At 33.5% G+C, this 18,595-nt stretch overlaps 2 protein-coding genes across 2 annotated transcripts; both read right to left on the bottom strand.

Moving 5' to 3' along the window:
- Window positions 1-12,780: 12,780 nt before the first annotated feature.
- On the bottom strand, window positions 12,781-13,416 carry LOC146955912 (uncharacterized). The gene is made up of 2 exons (XM_085724778.1): window positions 13,315-13,416; window positions 12,781-13,209 (listed from the first exon to the last, which is right to left on the bottom strand). Exons 1-2 carry the CDS (start codon window positions 13,376-13,378, stop codon window positions 12,911-12,913), a joined length of 363 nt encoding a protein of 120 aa, XP_085580904.1. The 5' UTR covers window positions 13,379-13,416; the 3' UTR covers window positions 12,781-12,910.
- A 1,006-nt stretch (window positions 13,417-14,422) lies between these two features.
- On the bottom strand, window positions 14,423-17,148 carry LOC146955911 (uncharacterized). Its single transcript, XM_085748984.1, has 9 exons — window positions 17,049-17,148; window positions 16,775-16,954; window positions 16,515-16,670; window positions 16,336-16,422; window positions 16,131-16,238; window positions 15,955-16,050; window positions 15,685-15,807; window positions 14,784-14,942; window positions 14,423-14,691 (listed from the first exon to the last, which is right to left on the bottom strand). Exons 1-9 carry the CDS (start codon window positions 17,146-17,148, stop codon window positions 14,480-14,482), a joined length of 1,221 nt encoding a protein of 406 aa, XP_085605110.1. The 3' UTR covers window positions 14,423-14,479.
- Window positions 17,149-18,595: the final 1,447 nt, after the last annotated feature.

The raw sequence follows: 18,595 nt of genomic DNA, 5'->3' as shown, positions 1-18,595 counted from the left end.
AAAGAATTTACTATAAGGTCTTATTGGTGAAGGGGAAGTGGGGTGGACGGTTTAAGGGAAGGGAGGTTGCGGATCCACAACATATTTCACACATTAATCATAGAACCATTACCAATCCTTCAAATACGTAAGATTTAGTACTCCATAGACTCCTCCAAGTATAGTCTGGATTTTAGCCTAGGTTGGCATCCAAGGAATCCCTTTGTAGGAAATATTTAGCTTTGAGAACCAAGGTAAGTAAAGAGGTGGAGTCGGATAAGAGCTTCCAACCTTGCTTGCTAAGCATAGATGGATTGAAAACTTCCGAATTTCCGAAGCCAAGACCTCCTAAACATTTATGAAGTGCGAGTTTATCCTAACGCATCCAATTGATACCACGTTAACCATTCTTTTTAGAACCCTAATAAAAGGAATTCATCTTCCGCTCAATTTCATCATATAAGGAGGTAAGGATGAGGAAGGCATCCATACAATAAGAAAGGATGTCCTGCGCTACAAATTTATCAATATTTTCTTTCTAGCAAGAAAAAGAGACTGAGCGCTCCAAAATTGATTTTTTATTTTTAATCCGGTCCTTTAAATAAGACGACCTTCTTGCTACGCCCCACCATAAATGACAACCCCGCAAGTATTTACCATTGCCAATATAGTTAAGGATCCCAAGAGATGTAGCGATGGACGAGATAATGACTTGCGGCGTGTTTGCACTGAAAGTTATGGCAAATTTACCCATGTTAATCACTTGACCCGAAGCATGTCCATTGTGGAGTGCTAAGAGTACTCTCTTTTCAACACTCCATCTAACACTCACTCGTTTATTGGTTGAAACTCATATCAGTGGCGGAGCCAGGATTATTATAAAGTCTGGGCAAAAAAAAATTTGCAACACATTTATAGGGGTTTACATAAGAAATTGCAAGCAAATAATAAAAAAAAATCTAAAGAAATTGCCCAATTTATAGCGGTTTATATAAGAAATTCAGAGGGATTTACATAAGAAATTGCAAAAAAATCCGGCCCCTTAGAACCGCTCATGCATATGAGTCCCGCAACTTTATGTGGAATCCATTTTTAAAGTAGGCACATTGATTTCATCCAATCAAAGAGTGAGTGTTAGAGAGAGTGTTGAAAAAAGAGTGTTACCAGCATTCCTCCATATCCATTGACCATTTGTGATGTTAAGACGTTAGATAATGACACCTTCGTCTTTTTTTTATCTTGTATATTTGGACCTCCAAAACATAATTTTTAAGATATATCCAATTGGGCAAAACCGTCATAACAAACCTAAGGTTTAAACCTAATGCCTTAAAAATTTTAAGTTAAAGTGTGATGTCAAATTCATTTATATAATTGTTTAAAGTCGAATGTGAGGGTCTCCGAAATCCATTATGACCCAACAATTATATAGGGTATCTCTTTGTTTTCGTTCTTATAGAGTCGCATGTAGTGTCATTCATTGACTCATTCACTTCAATTCTGGTCCCGGACAAGTTACTTTTTAATTTCAAATATCAATATGAATTATGTAATCACTAATAAGAACTTTGGCTTATGTAGAAATAAATGAAATGAAAAATCATATGTAAAGGCACTTTTAAATAATGCATGCAGGTCAACAGACAATAGTAGACAGAGCCAAGGAATCAAACTTTAGTGAACTAGATTCCCGAAAACAAAAATTAAAAACTCAGAAAGAAAGCAAATAACTTGAGGCAGAAAATTCTAAATGCAAACCACCCAACTTGGCATTATATCATCTCAAGAATTTTAGGATCGAGTGGAAATGATAGGGATGCTTCTACTTTTTGTAATGTCTTTTTCTTTTTCTTTTTAAATCCGAACATACTAAAGGTGTTTTTTTTTAATTAATTGATTTATTTCAAACCAAATGTTTGTCTTTGTGTAGTTTATGTCTAGAATAAATTAGTCCGAAGATATACGTAAATACAACTCAGATAGTAAATAATTGCAAACACATTTGATATGTTAGGGTGCGATTAAGTAGTCTAATGGCTATAAATTTATCTTTTAATAGTGACTAAATGAAATGTTTGGAATTCGAATCTGACATCTACATATTACAATGCATTGTCGCCGTCAATTGCCCTAAGTTTATGGGACGCGATTCTTCACTTCTTACCAATTGGTGTACGTAAGTTTTGCCATCATATTTTTAAATGAAAAAAATTGGTCATTCGTACATTGAGAACTACATGGAATCCACTTTATAGACAAACTTATAACTAAAACAAAAGTGGGTAATGTTAGCTGTCCATTATATTTCTCTTCATTCCCTCCACCCTTTTGAGTATCTTTTCTTTGCCTTTACGTTATTTTATAGTTTATGGTTTTCTCTAATGGCTTAATGGACCTACCAAACTTAGCGTGACAATAACTAATTAGGTTTTTTTTTTTTTTGGATAAAACTCTTGAAAATGATCACATGATAATGAGAGGTCAGTCACCATGAGGATAATATATTTTAGTAACAGCCATGAACCATGCATTTTGAGCTCTCAGTACTTTTCGTGGAAGTAGATGCATATTTTGCAATTTAATTTGTATGACTAGCTGTGGCGGAACCATTGGATGACGGGCCAAGTATTAAATCTCTACTTCAATAATGCTTTGAGATGAATTATTGGGTACTAAAAGACTGGTTAATTGTAGTTTGTGATTGAAAGTTAATTATTCTAGTTTAATTATGAACAAAAGGTGTGAAACTCAATATTGCTGCTCTAAACTTTTAAAACTTTTTACTTTATCTTTTTGTTTGAATGGAGTTTCAGTTCCCATATTTTCCTCTTTTATGATTTTGACCCCACAATTTTCAAAATGTATGATATTTTTCCTACATATGCATTTGAGTGGGGTGTGTACAAGAGACAGTTTTGGTTACACCTTGTTGGTTTTGGAATTTGAAAACACCTTGAAATGATTACCACCAAAAGAATTACTGGGTTGAGTCACAACCAGGTTGTTCTCTTTAAGATGTTTCACGAATCACGACACTGTTCAGAATTATGCAAGATGACATACTATCAACAACGTCATCTCCAAGATAAAACAACTAAGTTCACTGTGTAACTAACTACTGCATTGCATATAATCGTTCGAGTATTACACCATTAAATATGGCTATTATGGTCACTCAAATAATGTACGTATACCACTTGAAACTGAATGGACATAAAGAAAAGTTGAAAAGGAGAATAGCTTGTTAACACAAGGCAAAGGGAGAAGAGATGAAAAAAGTTCGATAACTCAGAAACCTTTTTGTAGTACCAAATGAACTATGCGAGCTCTCCTTTAATATGGAGAATTCACAACTGATATGGTGAAACTTGGGGAACAAGAACTTTGTGGATCAGATAAAGTAACAAAATCGATCGAATAAGTTTAGTGAAAAATCTGGAGCGCACGAGCGGATAAGACCAAAAATATATGGATAGTTAGTTGGATCGGATATACACGAATACACGAAATGTGTTAGTTAAGAAAGCACTGATGACACAACATCATATGATATTTTACGCTATGTTTTAGTTATTTTCTTTGATATTTCTTTGATATTTTACGCTATGTTTTAACATAAGAAGGGAGGGAAGTGTAATTCAGGCATTTTTGAGGGGAGGGAGTGTAATTTTATGGCAGTTAAAACAATTACTATGTGCATATTTTTTTCGTTAAAATGTGGTCCTTACATCGTTTCAAACTGCCATTATGCACACTTTTTTGTTGCTGAAAAGTGTACACAGTTCAAACCGTCATTTTATTCAAAATATTAGCCTCCATTTTATTCCACCTTTATTATGGCAGTTTGCATGACGGTTCTTCTTAAACCGCCGTTTTATACTTTGTGGCATGCAAAATTTCAACAATTTTAAAAACGCAATTTTGATTTATAGTTGCGGTTAAAATCTGAGTAACAAGCAAATTTTAGCCGTTGTAATTTACGAAATTTTTTGTAGTGTGAATGTGGGACTTGATGTTTTTCTCCTGAGTCAATATATGAATGAGAAGTTAGACGTGTACAGGGGTAGAGAGATTATGTACCTTTCTCTTTGGTTGGGAGGTATTTATATAGGAATTGTGTAACCTCCCAGGAGCCTAACTAGGGCTGGAAATGAGTCGAGTTGAATCGAACTTGTCTGAGCTCGATTCGACTCATTAAGAATTGACTCGGTTCAAACCTCGATTCGAGTTTGACACGAACTTTTTTTCAACTCGAGTTCGGCTCGTTTAAAGTTCACGAATAGTTTGGTTCGGCTCATTAGGTTCAATTCGTTTGTTCAAAACACATAATTTTAGGTATGGAAATAAGGAAAGTCATTTGAACCACATAACTCAAAAGTCAAAGAATTTAGCTATTATTACACATAGTAATTAACACTAGTATGCAACCACCAAATCCAATTTTGCCTTCTTATTTCATATGTTTCTCTTATTATAGCTAATCGTATCCTCCATTTTTCATGCATGTTCCGATGCGGGACTATTTTAGTTTTGAAATCCTTAAAAACTACAACAACATTGTGCATGGCGTTGTCTATCAATTTTAAAGTAGCTCATTTTTATCCTGTTTTTGCTAAGTATTTGTCTTAGTTTTTAAAGTATTATATATATAATCGAGTCATCTCGTGAACCAAACGAGTCGAACTACATATAGCTCAAGTTCAACTCAATTAGTTGACGAACTTAATTTTCAGCTCAAGTTCGGCTCATTTGGTTCATGAATCAAGTTCGACAAATCAATTGTCGAATCGAATTACGAACTCTAATCGAGTTGGTTCGGTTCATTGCCAACCCTAAGCCTAACTTTTATGGTTGTGATTGTAACCTTCGTAAACCAGTGGCGAAGCCAAGATTATTATAAAGTCTGGGCAAAAAAATTTGCAACACATTTATAAGGGAAAAACTCTAAAGAAATTGCCCAATTTACAAGGGTTTATATCAGAAATTGATAGGGGTTTACATAAAAAATTAAAAAAAATTTGAGCCGGAGCCCGAACAACTGCACAGGCTCGTCGGGCCTTAGAACCGCCCCTGCACTAAACAGTCCCTTGATCTTCGCCCTTATCCCCCCACCTTTGTATTGACCTTTTCCCTACTGGCTGTTGCCAGTGTGTTGAAGAAGTTTGACCATTAATTTGAGTGGGTCATGCGTCTTCGGTTAGGGTTGTGATTGAGTTTAGGCCTAGTAAAAAATATTATTCTAATAATCACAATTTGTAAGGGTGTTTTAATAAATGAATCTCATTTTATCTTTGAAATAATACAACTAACTATTTTGTTAAGAATCACGTATAACATCATAATTCGCTCTTAAAATATAATGATGGGAAAAGTCGAAAATTTTATCCTATACCCCTACACTTATACTTTCACCCCTACGAATTATGAAAAGTTCCAATTTTACCCTTTTTATGATTTGATTTCACCCCCACAAAATATTCATTCAATTATTCCATGATTTGTCCTGCAAACTCATTGTCACTTAATCTTGAATAAAGGAATTCTTCCATGATCATTGATGTATTAACAACAAATTTTCCACAAACTCAAACTCACAAGGTTAAATCTATGTTCACCCCCTACAAATCATATAAATTTCCAAATTTGTCCCTTTTGTAATTTGATGGTAGATCATTTATTTAATTTGTTGTATTTTCGTGAAAAAATTCTACAAAAACTATTAGATACATTGGGAAAAAACAGCCTTGACAAATCATGTAAATCATAATCAAACGCTTTTTGATTAAGTGCTAGTTATTTGTATCCAGGTTGAAAAAATTGTATTCTCTATTCTCTTTTACTTTTTGGATTGTGGCTTATTTTAGCTTCGTGAGTTTTGGGTTCCTTTCATTTTGATTAAATTATTCATACAATTAGAAATTGTGAATGAAAGTTCATAAATTTTTCGGTAACCTAAACAACTGTAATTTCATATCTGCAGTTCAGCCACGGTATAAATTTTAATTTCCAGAAATCTTGTGTTCGATTGCAACTTCCGGAAAACTTGTTCTATCAAAAAAAAAATTGTAGGGTGAATTCATATGACAAAAGGTCAAAATTGGGATTTTTTATGATTTGTAGGGGTGAAGGTATAAGTGTTGGGGTACACGGTAAAACGTTCGGAAAAGTCACTCATTTTGAATGCTAAAATCGTGAATTTATAAAGAGGGGACTAAAATCGTGAAGAGATGTCTTCAAAAAAAAAAATCGTGAAGAGACAAAATATAATGACTAAAAATACACTTTTGTTTAGTATTTCTCAAATAAATTTTTATTAGATTCCATCTTTTTCATAATTTATTTATTTTTGTGAATCATATAAATGAATTAAGCCTCTATTCAGAACTCAATACAAAGCTATCAAACAAGACTATCTTTTTTTTTGGGTACAAAAAACAATACCATTTTAATCATATATATTTTATTTGATCGAAAATCAGAGTGAGACACAATTTTCAACTGACCAAAATCAAATTAATTCCGTGAAATAGCCCAAGTTGCACTTGTGTTCATCTCATGCCATCCACGCGTGGTTTGATTATAAATTTAATTTATTCAATAAAAGTCAAGGACTATTTGTTTGTTATTTCAAAGTCAGTTTTGCAGGCAATTTTTGTACTAGAGTTGGTTATTTAGAAGGCAAGTTATATTTAAATACAATTTTTCTTGCCAAATAGCTCATTAAAAAATTATTAGAAACGTTTGTTTTCCTTTCCCAAATGAACATATCACTAAAATGTAAACAACAATCCTTAAAAATCAGTTGACTGCGCTAAAAAATCCTAGGTGTGAGTATTTTAATTTTTAAGCTTGCTAAAAATTATGTTAAGAATGAAGAAGTGAATAAATCTTTTAAGTTTTAAGTACTTTAAAAAAATCTCTTTAAGTTTGCATGAAAAATAGAGGTAATATGTTTTTTTTTTTTTTTAAGAACATTGGTCTATCCTTATTCTCAACTAACACTATCAATTAGTAAACAAAACATATCAAAATGGTGTCTTCTAAGTCTCAAAAGATGGAGAATGGGGAAAGAGACATCTTCTTTGTGGTCTTCTTTATCGTGTGTAGAAAAAAAGGATGAAGTGAAACTCACTGTGCTAGGGTTACACATGGTGTGCATAAAGAAGATGGAAACAAATGCAAGCCTTAATTACCATAGAATTAAAGACATGAAATGACATACAAGATTTAAATCATGAAAAAGTATGAATATAGTTGGTATGGTGGAGCATGAATGATCACATTTTGATGTTGAATGGATTTGCAAAAATGACATACGCCTACTTGTCTGTTTGATGATGATTGTAGGCCCCCATGTAGACCTTAAATGAATTTTCCCTTTGCCCTTTTTTTGTTTCTTTTGTTTTTTCCTCCTGGTTTGTTTCCATATGCTTGTTGTGGAGCCAATATGAGATTTAAAGCACACGGAAAAAATTTATATGATAATGGGACGTTGAATTTACTTGTTTGTTAATGCTGTGGTTTTGCTGGAAGTTGAATTTTGTTGGTAGCAAGACAAATGGAAGTGGCCAATTTAAGCTTTGGACACAACACATGTACATTAATTACGGCCACAGCTTTTGCGAAAGCTCAGTCCCATTATATATATAATTGGATAACCCATTAATATATCTTATGTCAAAAAAAAAAAAAAAACCATTAATATATCAATAACTGGAAATGTCGGTATATGTTGTTATTTCCTATTTCTTGTTCAGGGTTAAATATAATTTTAATTCTAGCAAAATAAATATATTTTGAAGTTTAGTCCCTAAAGTATCTAAAAAAATGTTTAGTCTCTAAATAATTATATTACTTCATCTGTCTCAAATTAATCGAGTCTTTTGTAAAAAAATATTCCAAAATATATAACTCATTTCACTTTTCAATACAATATTAATTACATTTTTCAATTATACACTCTAATCTTTATGTTTATAATAAATATTTGTCTAACACAAAACAAAAGTAAACATGCATCTCCTCATTGTAAATTTGTTGGGTATTGACTTTTGTTTGACCACTTATCCACATCATCTCATATTTGTCTAATACACGTGTACACAACACGTAAATAACTTGCTTATTGGGTATTGACTTTTGTTTGATCACTTATCCACATCATCTCATATTTTAACACATTTGATACATACTATTTGAATTTGATTTAGCCATTTGTTAATGTATGACATCATCAACTCAAAAATGGAAAAGTCGTGTGATTTTTTTTTGAAAGATGAAAAATAAATTGTATTGAATCACACTTTTAATTTTTGTTCAATTTCATTGACTTGGTATTTTCATTTTGCATTAGATAACCATCACAATTTCTCTCATTAACCAATCAAACTTTTCTATTTACTTTAATGTGTCACAATATCAATTGTTAGCCAATCAACTTCTGCATCAAGCAATCAAATATTGTGGTCGTGTTTTCGTAATAGGTTTTAGCATTCAAAATTTTGGTGTTTTTCTTCTATATATATAGTATTGGACCTATGCGACATAAATTTAACGTTATGAGTATTGGACTATGTGACATAGATTTAAGGGATTTATTTTTTCCATCCTATGGTATTTTTGTGCGCCCTATTTTTTTTTTCTTTCAACATAAAAACTGAAGGCCAACATGCCTCAGACACATACTTGCATAGAGTGGGTGAAAACTTATTCGGAAAGTAATATCCGAAAGCTATTTCCATATTTCGGATAGTATAATCCGAAAAATGACCTTCTTAAAAGCGGAAAATCTTTCAGATTATAGAATCTGAAACCTTCGAATATATAAGGCTTGCCCAGAACCTAGCAGAAGTTCACCACCTTTATCACCAACACTCCCTACACGTTCAAAAACAAACCCTTTTGGGCGAAAACGTGATTTAGAGTAGCATTATGGTCATCAAGGGGCGTTTACTACATCATTTTCGTCTAAATGCAAATGTAATGTTCCTATAAAACCTTCGTCATTCGATTTCTAAGCGCTTTCCTTTTGATCACGACACCTCAGCTGTACTGGAAGCTTTAAGATTTTATAATTCGAAACCTAACAATGTTCTTCAGATTGTATAATCTGAATGACACTAGTACAAAAACTGCTAAGTTTTCTTGACCATGATTTTGCACTGTTTCAGTAATGGATGTTCCCATTGACGCCTCCCATGAATTGACACTTGACATTGAAACTCCTATAGTGTTGCCAACTGTTTCACATGAAGTTATGGATGATTCCAGCAATGCCAAAGCCAAGGATCCCCCACCGAAAACTGATATTCCTTCCAACGATGCGAAAATAGAGGATGCTTCTTTGCTTGTTGTACCTCCAGCTGATGATCATCCAGCTATTAGACATGTTGTTGTTTCTATTGATCATCGAGAACTATTTACCACCAAACAAAAGTTTGCTACATGAAACGATTTGTTTGAGTGGGTTCAAGAGGAAGCAAGAAAGCTAGGATTTTCAACCGTTATAGGTGAAAATTGTAGATGAGGTTCATATACTGAGTACAAGAGGTTATCCAGGCGCAAAATATCTGGTTCGGTGAAATGTGAGTGTCTGTTTCATGTGAGAGGTTATTTATTGATTCCTGGTGATTAGAGACTCAAAGTTGGTGATGGTAAACACAACCATGAGATTGCACATAAGTTGACTAGTCATAAAACCACCAGAAATCTAAACCCAAATGAAAGTAGATACCTACGTGAGTTGATAGACTCAAATGTTTCTCCGAGGCAAATTCTTACCAATTTAAGAAAAAGGAACAATATAACTTCAACTACCATCAAGCATATTTATAATGCTTGTCACATGTTCAAGCAATCCATTAGGAGTTCGAGAATAGACATTCAACATCTCTTGAAATCATTGGTTGAGAATAAGTATGTATATTATTGTAGTAAGTATCCTGATTCTGATGATGTCAGAGATATTTTCTGGGCGCATACAAATGGTATTAAGTTGTTTAACATGTTCTCTACGGTGCTTGTGTTGGGTTCCACTTATAAGACCAACAAGTACCGTCTTTTGCTGCTTGGGTTTGTTGGTGTCACTTCTAATGACTTGACGTTCTCTATTGCATTTGCTTATATGATGTCTGAGAAGCAAGATAATGTTACTTGGGCTCTTGAGAGGTGGCGTGATTTGTTGCATTCCAAATATATTTCACCTAAAGTAGTTGTCACCGATCGGGACAATGCTTTGATGAATGTTCTGGATACTGTTTTCCCATATGCTAGTACTCAGTTATGTGAGTATCACGTTGAAAGAAGTGTTAGAGAAAAGTGTAAGACATATTGCGAAGTTAAGGATCTCAAAGGCAAGGATGGGAAAGAAATCAAGTCAAGTGAAGTGGTGAATACAGTCATGGTTGTATGGGAGGCTATTGTGAATTATGATACAAAGGATTCATATACTGATAATTGCAACTGGTTAAAAGTTGTATGCTACAAGTTTCCTAAGTTTTTGGAATATGTTGAAACTTCAATTTTGGGTCCAGTGAAAGTGAACGTTTTGAAGTTTTAGGTTAATCAAGTCATGCTTATGGGTAATAATATAACAAACAGAGTTGAATCTGCACACAACCGATTGAAGAAGTACCTGACTAGTAGTATGAGTGATTTAAGTATAAACTAGAAATCTGTTCATAACATGTTATAGTTACAACATACTCAGATACACATATCGTTCCAGACAAGCATGATCATGCTTGAACATAACTTCAAAGGAAAGTTGTTGTGGTATAGGTTGATTAGAAACATATCAAGGAACACTTTACATTATCTCGTAGACGGAGATGACCCAACAATTGGGTGTGGTATGGATAAATCTAAGTGTGGATGTTTCATTTACTTCACTTAGGGATTGCCGTGTGCGTGAACGATTTCCAAGAAGATAAAGCACAACACCCCCCCCTCCGTTTGGATGAAATCCAAACTCACTGGAAGAGGTTGCGGTTGGTGTATGAAGGTGATCCTAAGAAAGGAAGATCTCTCTCTCTCTCTCTCTCTCTCTCTCTCTCTCTCTCTCTCTCTCTCTCCCTCCCCCTCTCTCTTACCTAAATGGGATTTGCTTCAATTTTTTTAAACTATGTTTGGTTGAATTTATGTTTTCGGCATGTACATTTCAAATTATATAATCCGAACATAATATATATGTTTCAGATTATACAATATGAAATGTTTGTTTTCACGCCCCATGCATACATACTTGGGTTGCATGGAGGTAGGGTGTTTGGGACATTTCAGACTATAATTTTCGAAACGTGTCTTGAGGTTTCACATTATATAATCCAAAAAGTATCAGAATCACAACTGAATGCATATTTCCTGGTTTTCCACAACATTCCAACTAACAACTTTTTTAAACATTCTAGGCCAGGTTCAAGATGGCTGATTAAACATGAAGTTGTGTATGAAAGAACAATTTCGAAAGTTTGTTTTGCTAAAAACAACTTCTATGCGTCAACTGCCAAAAAGGTCCACACAAAAGGGCCCCAAAGAAAGATAAACATATTATTCGGTCAACAAAGTGATCACCTTCACTCGGAGCATGTTGACTCTAGGGATCCACTGACACAAGCTTCACAAACCAAGTCAACAAGGTCAACTAGAAAAAGTGTGTGTAAAAGAAATATTTCTCCTCATCCTCCCGATTCAACATCATCTTTTTGTCAATGGTTTTTTTTTAATCATTTTTCTTGAGTTTCTTCAATGTTTTTTTTACTTCATTTTGTTAAACTTTGGCGTAGGTTTAACAAGAGAACTAGATCGTCCGACGGTGTTGCGGCATGGGTCACATACATTTACAAACATTCCTTGCAATGTAATATTCAACGTCACACAAAATTATAACAATTGAAAATCCAAAAACAATACAAATGACTTGATTTTATAATTCAGGTTTTACACGTCTCGAAAAATCTCTATACACCACATTTGAAGTCGTATTAATACATTTGACATATTCATCAGTCAACATAATTTTCAAACCATTTATTGATGTAACTCTTGTTATTGCATCATACAGTTGTCTGTGTGATAACATTGGGGGATGACCGTGAGAGAAGAAAAAAGAAATTTGATAGTTTTTTTTTTTTTTTAATTTGCTTTCTTATATTTTTCTTATCATGAATAGAATTTTAATTAATACAAAATAATAATTACTATGATTTTTTTTTACTATTTTCTGTAGGTATGCATCTTTTCCCTCCTTTATCATATGAGGTTACTGGAGATCCCCAAGTAAGAGGAGATTAGCCGTTCATAAAGTTGTTTCTTTTCTTTCTATGTTACTTCACCCACATTTGAAATAAACCTTGCTTTTAATTTTGCTTCATTTCATTGATGTCATTCTTACGGCTTATCAATGTCTTTCTTCTTCATCTTTGGCTGGCACTTACCTCTATTTGCACTCTATGAAGGCCATGGTGAAGCACTTATTTTCTTCTTCTATTCTCTAATCGTGGTTTTTCCTATTTTAACTTAATTTTCATGTTTGAATGTAGAATCTTGATTTTTTTTAGGGGAATGTGGAAATGCTTTTAATTAAAAAGAAACATATTTTAGTACTATGTAAATTCAAATTCAAAATCAAAATGATATTCAGTGCAAATGTTTCTGCCCAAAAAAAAAAAAGAATCAACATAACTTTATTTGTTATCTCAGCATACAAAATAAATGGATATTTTTTAGTGACTGAAGATATCTGTTGAAGACACAATATTACAAATATCTACAGGGATATTTTGAAATATGTTGTATATATAATTGATTGACTATAAATTTTGTTCTTTCAAAAAAGGCAAAAAACAAAAAACAAAAATCAACAGAAACACCTGATTTCTGATCTCAACATCCAAATTTTGTGGGAGCTCATTGTGTAAAGTGAGTGATTGTCCTAATGTTTTGGACCCCATGCCACAAATTCGTCAAAAGCGTTGCAATAGTAATAAGATCGTTTCCTCCTTGCAACAAAGGGACGAGCACACGCGACTTCTTTTTCCTTAGCAAAATCCTCAGGTAGAAGCAGGTTGGTGGTCACAGGAGGCTTCTCCGCAAGAAGCAGGTTCGTCGTCGCATGAGGCTTCTCGGCAAGAAGCGGGTTAGCCATCGCATCAGGATTTTCAGCAAGAAGCTGGTCGGTCGTCACAGGAGGCTTCTCCGCAAGAAGTAGGTTGTTGGTCACAAGAGACATCTCTGCAGGAAACGGGTCGGTCGTCACAAGAAACAAGTTGAACATATTATTACAACATTGAGAGTAAAACTTAACATATTATTACAACATCAAGATTAAAAACTTACTTTCTACTTCTTTCTTTTCAGCAGGAAAGAGGGCTGAACTTATCCGCTCTATATTTCGCTTCATATTAGCATCTTCTATCCCTTGTTCTGATCAAATAAAAAACCAAAAGGGTGAGGATATTTTAATATGGTAGAAACTTGAAAGAAAAAGACAAGATACAAACTTACTTTTCACATCTTGCTTCTTGCCATCAAGAAACTGGTTGGTCACCACCAGGGGCGGTGGCACCCCCCAGCTAGCCTGGGCACTAGCCCGGGCTCAGCTACTACTTTCTATGTACCAAGTCCGGTCCAATAGCCCTTTTTCTACTTAAAAAAAAGAAGGGCAAAACAGAAAATTCTCACACGCAAAGAGATCTCGGAAAGGGTATTTATTTATCTCCTAATTTTATTTAGCACACTATTGGCAGATTCATCTCTCTTATTTTGAATGGTTAATTGTTCAAATTGACCATGTAAAATAAAAAAACATATATTCTAGCATTGTAATTCGAGTTTTTTTCTTATTTTTTATCCTATAATATACGCGTAGTATAAAAATGTGACATAGATGTTGACTTTTTTCATGATTTTTTCCATGCATGTTTAGCACGTTAAAATATAGCTTCACACAAAAAATTAAATTTTTTCGACCAGGGACAAATTAATTATGAATTTTTATTCCCCATAATTATGAATTTCTTAAACAATTTATAATTAATTTGTATCTCATTTAAAAACTACAAAATTTCATTGTGAAGGTTCTTATCATCTTCTAGTCATGCCTGCAAAATTAGGGAACTAAATTTGACCTGTGAGTATACGCTTACTAGGAACAAAATTTTAATTTTGCATGTTTTGGTTGAAAAATCAAAATAAATTGAAACGATTTCGAAATGCTATGAAACTTTACAGATCCTTTTTATGTATTTTTATAGATGTCTCTGCAAATAATGAGCTCAAAATTTGATTTATAGGTCGAGATTTCCGTTGTTTTGTTTTTGAGTTTTTGACACTTTAAAAATTCATAATTATTTTGTCGTTTATTACAAATTTATAATATTTTGTGTTAAGCTATATTTTAACGTTCTTAACACGCCATATTTTGCGATAATTTTTTTGTCCAGGCTCTATAATTTTCGTGGCTCCGCCACTGGTCACCACACCAGGCTCAAACACACCAAAGTCAAACACTATGTTCTTTAAATATTCTGTCCATTGTGTTGATCAAAGAAAAAAACCAAAAAGGTGAGTATATTTTAATATGGTTGAAACTTAAAAAAAGAAAAAGAAAAGACACAAACTTACTTTTAATTTCTTCCTTATCATAAATAAACTGGTTGGTAATCACATCAGACTCAAACTCTGTGCGCTCTACTTTTTGCTTCTTAGCATCTTCTATACATTGTTTTAATCAAATAAAAAACCAAAAGGTGAGGATATTTTAATATGGTTGAAACTTAAAAAAGAAAGAAAAGACACAAACTTACTTTCCACTTCTTGCTTCTTAGCATGATAGAAGTTGAGAACCGGGTCGGTCGTCACTGGAGGCTTCTCAGAAAGAAGCAGGTTGGCCGTCACAGGAGGCTTCACGGCAAGAAGCGAGTTGGTCGTCACAGGAGTCCTCTCTACAAGAAAAGTGTTGGTACCATTTGCATTTAAGTTTGTAGAGCATAACAAACAAATAAAAAATTGATTGGATTTCATGTCTTCATCTGAATATAAGATTATTTTGGTTAATGATTCTTTTTTTTTGTTGAAGGATTTGGTTAATTATTCATAGAATTTTGTTTGAGTTTTACTGTGTGGTCATACTATGGAAACTTGTTTTAAGAAGCACGGTTTCACTCCTGGATCTAAGCCAACGGGAAAATACTTTAGCTGCGAAGATTGTGGTAAGAAAATGGATAGTGGCAATCATTCTGAAAAAGAGATACCAGTTGCAGGGAAGGGGAAAGAAGAAAGAGCCGAATGTGCCTCACTAGTAATGAATGCAGGATTATGATATACCCGCTGCAGAAATGGATTTGTACCAATTTGATGCTGATTTGCAGGGCACACATCATGTCAATCAAGCTAGTGTTAGAAGAATTGGTTCTTTAAAGCAAATTGAAGGTATAAATCATGTATTTTCTTGTAGAACAAAATAGAGGTAGTCAAATATGGATAGTCGATTCTGGTGTAATTGATCATATTCGCACATCATTGAATTATCGTTCAACAACACTTTAATTTATTTGATCAAATCTCTAAACTTTAATTTGGTCGAATCTCTAAACATTTATCCTCAACACTATTTTAATATGGTTGACACTTAAAAAAGAAAGGACACAAACTTACTTTCCACTTCTTGCTTCTTAGGAAGATAGAAGTTGAGAAATGGGTACCACATCACAGGAGACTTCTCAGCAAGAAGCGGGTTGGCCATCGCATGAGGCTTTTCAGCAAGAAGCTGGTTGGTCGTCACAGGAGGCTTCTCCGCAAGAAGCAGGTTTCTCGTCACAGGAGGCATATCTACAAGAAAAGGGTTGGTCGTCACAAGAGGCATCTCTGCAAGAAATGGGTCGGTCGTCACAAGAAACAAGTAGAACATATTATTACAACATTGGGAGTAAAACTTAACATATTATTACATTTACAACATCAATAGTGAAAACTTACTTTCTACTTCTTTCTTCTTGGCAATAAACCGGTTGGCACGAGACTTAAACTTTATGCGCAATACACTTAGCTTCATAGCATCTTCCATCCTTTGTTCTGATCAAATAAAAAACCAAAAGGGTGAGGATATTTTAATATGGCAGAAACTTGAAAGAAAAGACAAGACACAAACTTACTTTTCACATCTTGCTTCTTCTGATCAGCAATAAACAGGTTGGGCACCAAACCAGGCTCAAACATACTAGGCTGATACACTATGTTCTTCATGTCTTGCTTAAAATACTCTTTCCATTGTTTTGATCAAATAAAAAAACCATAAAGGTTAGGATATTTTAATATGGTTGAAAATTAAAAAAAGAAAAAGACAAGACAGAAACTTACTTTCAATTTCTTCCTTAGCAAGTAACTGGTTGGTAATCACACCAGACTCAAACTGTGTGCGCTCTACTTTTTGCTTCCCCGCAACTTCTATCCATTGTTTTGATCAAATAAACAACCAAAAGGTGATGATACTTTAATATGGTTGAAACTTAAAAAAGAAAGAAAAGACACAAACATACTTTCCACTTCTTGCTTCTTAGCATGATAGAGGTTGAGAACCGGAGGCTTCTTAAGAAGCAGGTTGGCCATCACAGGAGGCTTCTCAGCAAGAATCAGGTTGGCCGTCTCAGGAGGCTTCACCGCAACAAGCAAGTTGGTCGTCACAGGAGTCCTCTCTAGAAGAAAAGGGTTGGTCGTCACAAGAAACAGGTTGAACATATTATTAAAACATTGAGAGTAAAACTTAACATATTATTACAACATCAAGGGTAAAACTTACTATCTACTTCTTTCTTCTCATCAATAAACTGGTTGGTAATCACACGAGACTCAAACTCTGTTCTCTCTACTTTTCGCTTCTTAGCAACTTTTGTCTGTACAAAATTACGTTCCACTTCTTGCTTTTTAGGAAGATAGAAGTAAATCAAAGGAGCCTCAACCTTTATGTTCTGAGAAAGATCTGGCCATTGTTTTGATCAAATAAAAAACCAAAGGGTGAGGATATTTTAATATGGTTGAAACTTAAAAAGGAAAAATACAAGTCACAAACTTACTTTCCGCTTCTTGCTTCTTTGCAAAATTGAAGTTGAGAAGCGGGTTGGTGGTCACATGAGGCTTCTCACCAGGAAAGAGGAGGCCAGGAATTATTTTCATCTCAGCAACTTCTGTTTATTCGTCGAAGGCAAGAGAATTACATCAAAACACAGTCAAATTCAAAGGTTTTAAACCCTACCTAATAAGCCCTAGTTCACATAACATATTTAGGAAGTGCAAGAGAATTATGAATTAACTAGATAATTACCCTAAACTTTTAATAAAGCGCACATATATAACAAGTAGATAATTGTAAATTCAAATTCTTTAAAAAAAAAAAGGAGTAAATTTAAACATTAAAAAAAGTGTTAGAAAGTTTTTTCCCTTGTCATTTATCCTTTAAAAAAGATAATGGCCCTTGTCATTTATCCTTTATAAAAGATAATGGGTGAGAGTAAATTAAAAATAAAAAGCGTAAGAAACACAATACGAGTATATGTCCAATTTTTTGTCTTCGATCCTATATTTAAAAAGTGTAACAAATCAAACTGAATCGAGTATATATAAAGAAATAGAAGATTGTCCTTGTGAGTTTAGCTCAATTGGTAGGGACAATGCATAATGGAAATAAAAATTGTTCTCGTGGGCTTAGCTTAGTTGGCAGAGACAACACATAATATATGCAAGGTCTAGAATTCAAACCCCGACCACCACAAAATAAAAAATAAAAGATTTTGATCTGAGTTTTTTTATTTTCCCAATTATATCCGTAAACAATTTGTTCTATAACAATGATTACTTTTGGAAAGATTTTATATTTGTTTTTATTGACAGCTATTTGTTATATTGTATCATTTAAAAAGATAATTATAGTTTGTAACAATATAAAATTGCAAAATATATGTTATTTATAAATATAATATTAATCACAAACAAATTAATTTCAATCAAAATTTCATAAAAATTATTGTTCGTAATTTACACGCCTCAACCCAGTTAAAATTCGTGCTTGTCAATCGCTTGTATACTATAGCTAAGACTATTTCTTTTCCGCTTTCTCATGTGCCCTAATTTTTTTTCCGAAATTATCCTTTGTTTGGATTATATAATCTGAAGAACAATAATGCGTATATTATTAAAATTGCATAATTGAAAATCACAAAAAAAATAATAAAAATAAATGTAAGAAACAATAAGAAGAAAATGTTTCCTGGAAGAAGCAATGGTGTCAGAGGATCAAGCTACAAAGAAAAGAAGGATGAACCAAATGCTTGTTTCAACTGTAAGAAACCTGATCATTTTGTTGTTGATTGTCCTGATCTTCATAAAGACAAGACTAAGAAGCAAATTTCCAAGAAGGGGAACTTCAAGAACATAGTCAAGAAAAGTCTCATGGAAAAGTCTCATTTTGTTGTTGATTGTCCTGACTCAAATGAAGAGGAAGCAAATTTAGCTCTGATTGCATTAACATCTTCTGATGCAGAAGATAATGATGAAGTATATTCTGAACTTACTCGTGAAGAGTTAATCATTGTTGTCGAAGACCTTATCAACAATTTTTTAGAGT

The sequence above is a fragment of the Medicago sativa genome, chromosome 1, assembly GCF_051527215.1.
Source record: "Medicago sativa cultivar Bolivia chromosome 1, Bolivia_mono, whole genome shotgun sequence".
In the NCBI taxonomy this organism is placed as follows: domain Eukaryota; kingdom Viridiplantae; phylum Streptophyta; class Magnoliopsida; order Fabales; family Fabaceae; genus Medicago; species Medicago sativa.
This window is presented reverse-complemented; position numbering and strand designations above follow the sequence as displayed.

Excerpts from the sequence above, each read along its gene's own strand:
- LOC146955912 (XM_085724778.1), bottom strand. The coding sequence starts at position 13,378 with ATGAAGCGAAATATAGAGCGGATAAGTTCAGCCCTCTTTCCTGCTGAA. Across the intron at positions 13,210-13,314 it reads TGAAAAGAAAGAAGTAGAAA|AGATGTCTCTTGTGACCAAC; the intron begins GTAAGTTTTTAA and ends CGTTTCCTGCAG.
- LOC146955911 (XM_085748984.1), bottom strand. The coding sequence starts at position 17,148 with ATGAAAATAATTCCTGGCCTCCTCTTTCCTGGTGAGAAGCCTCATGTG. Across the intron at positions 16,671-16,774 it reads TGAGAAGAAAGAAGTAGATA|AGAGGACTCCTGTGACGACC; the intron begins GTAAGTTTTACC and ends CTTTTCTTCTAG. Across the intron at positions 14,692-14,783 it reads TAAGAAGCAAGAAGTGGAAA|AAGATGCTAAGAAGCAAAAA; the intron begins GTAAGTTTGTGT and ends AACAATGTATAG.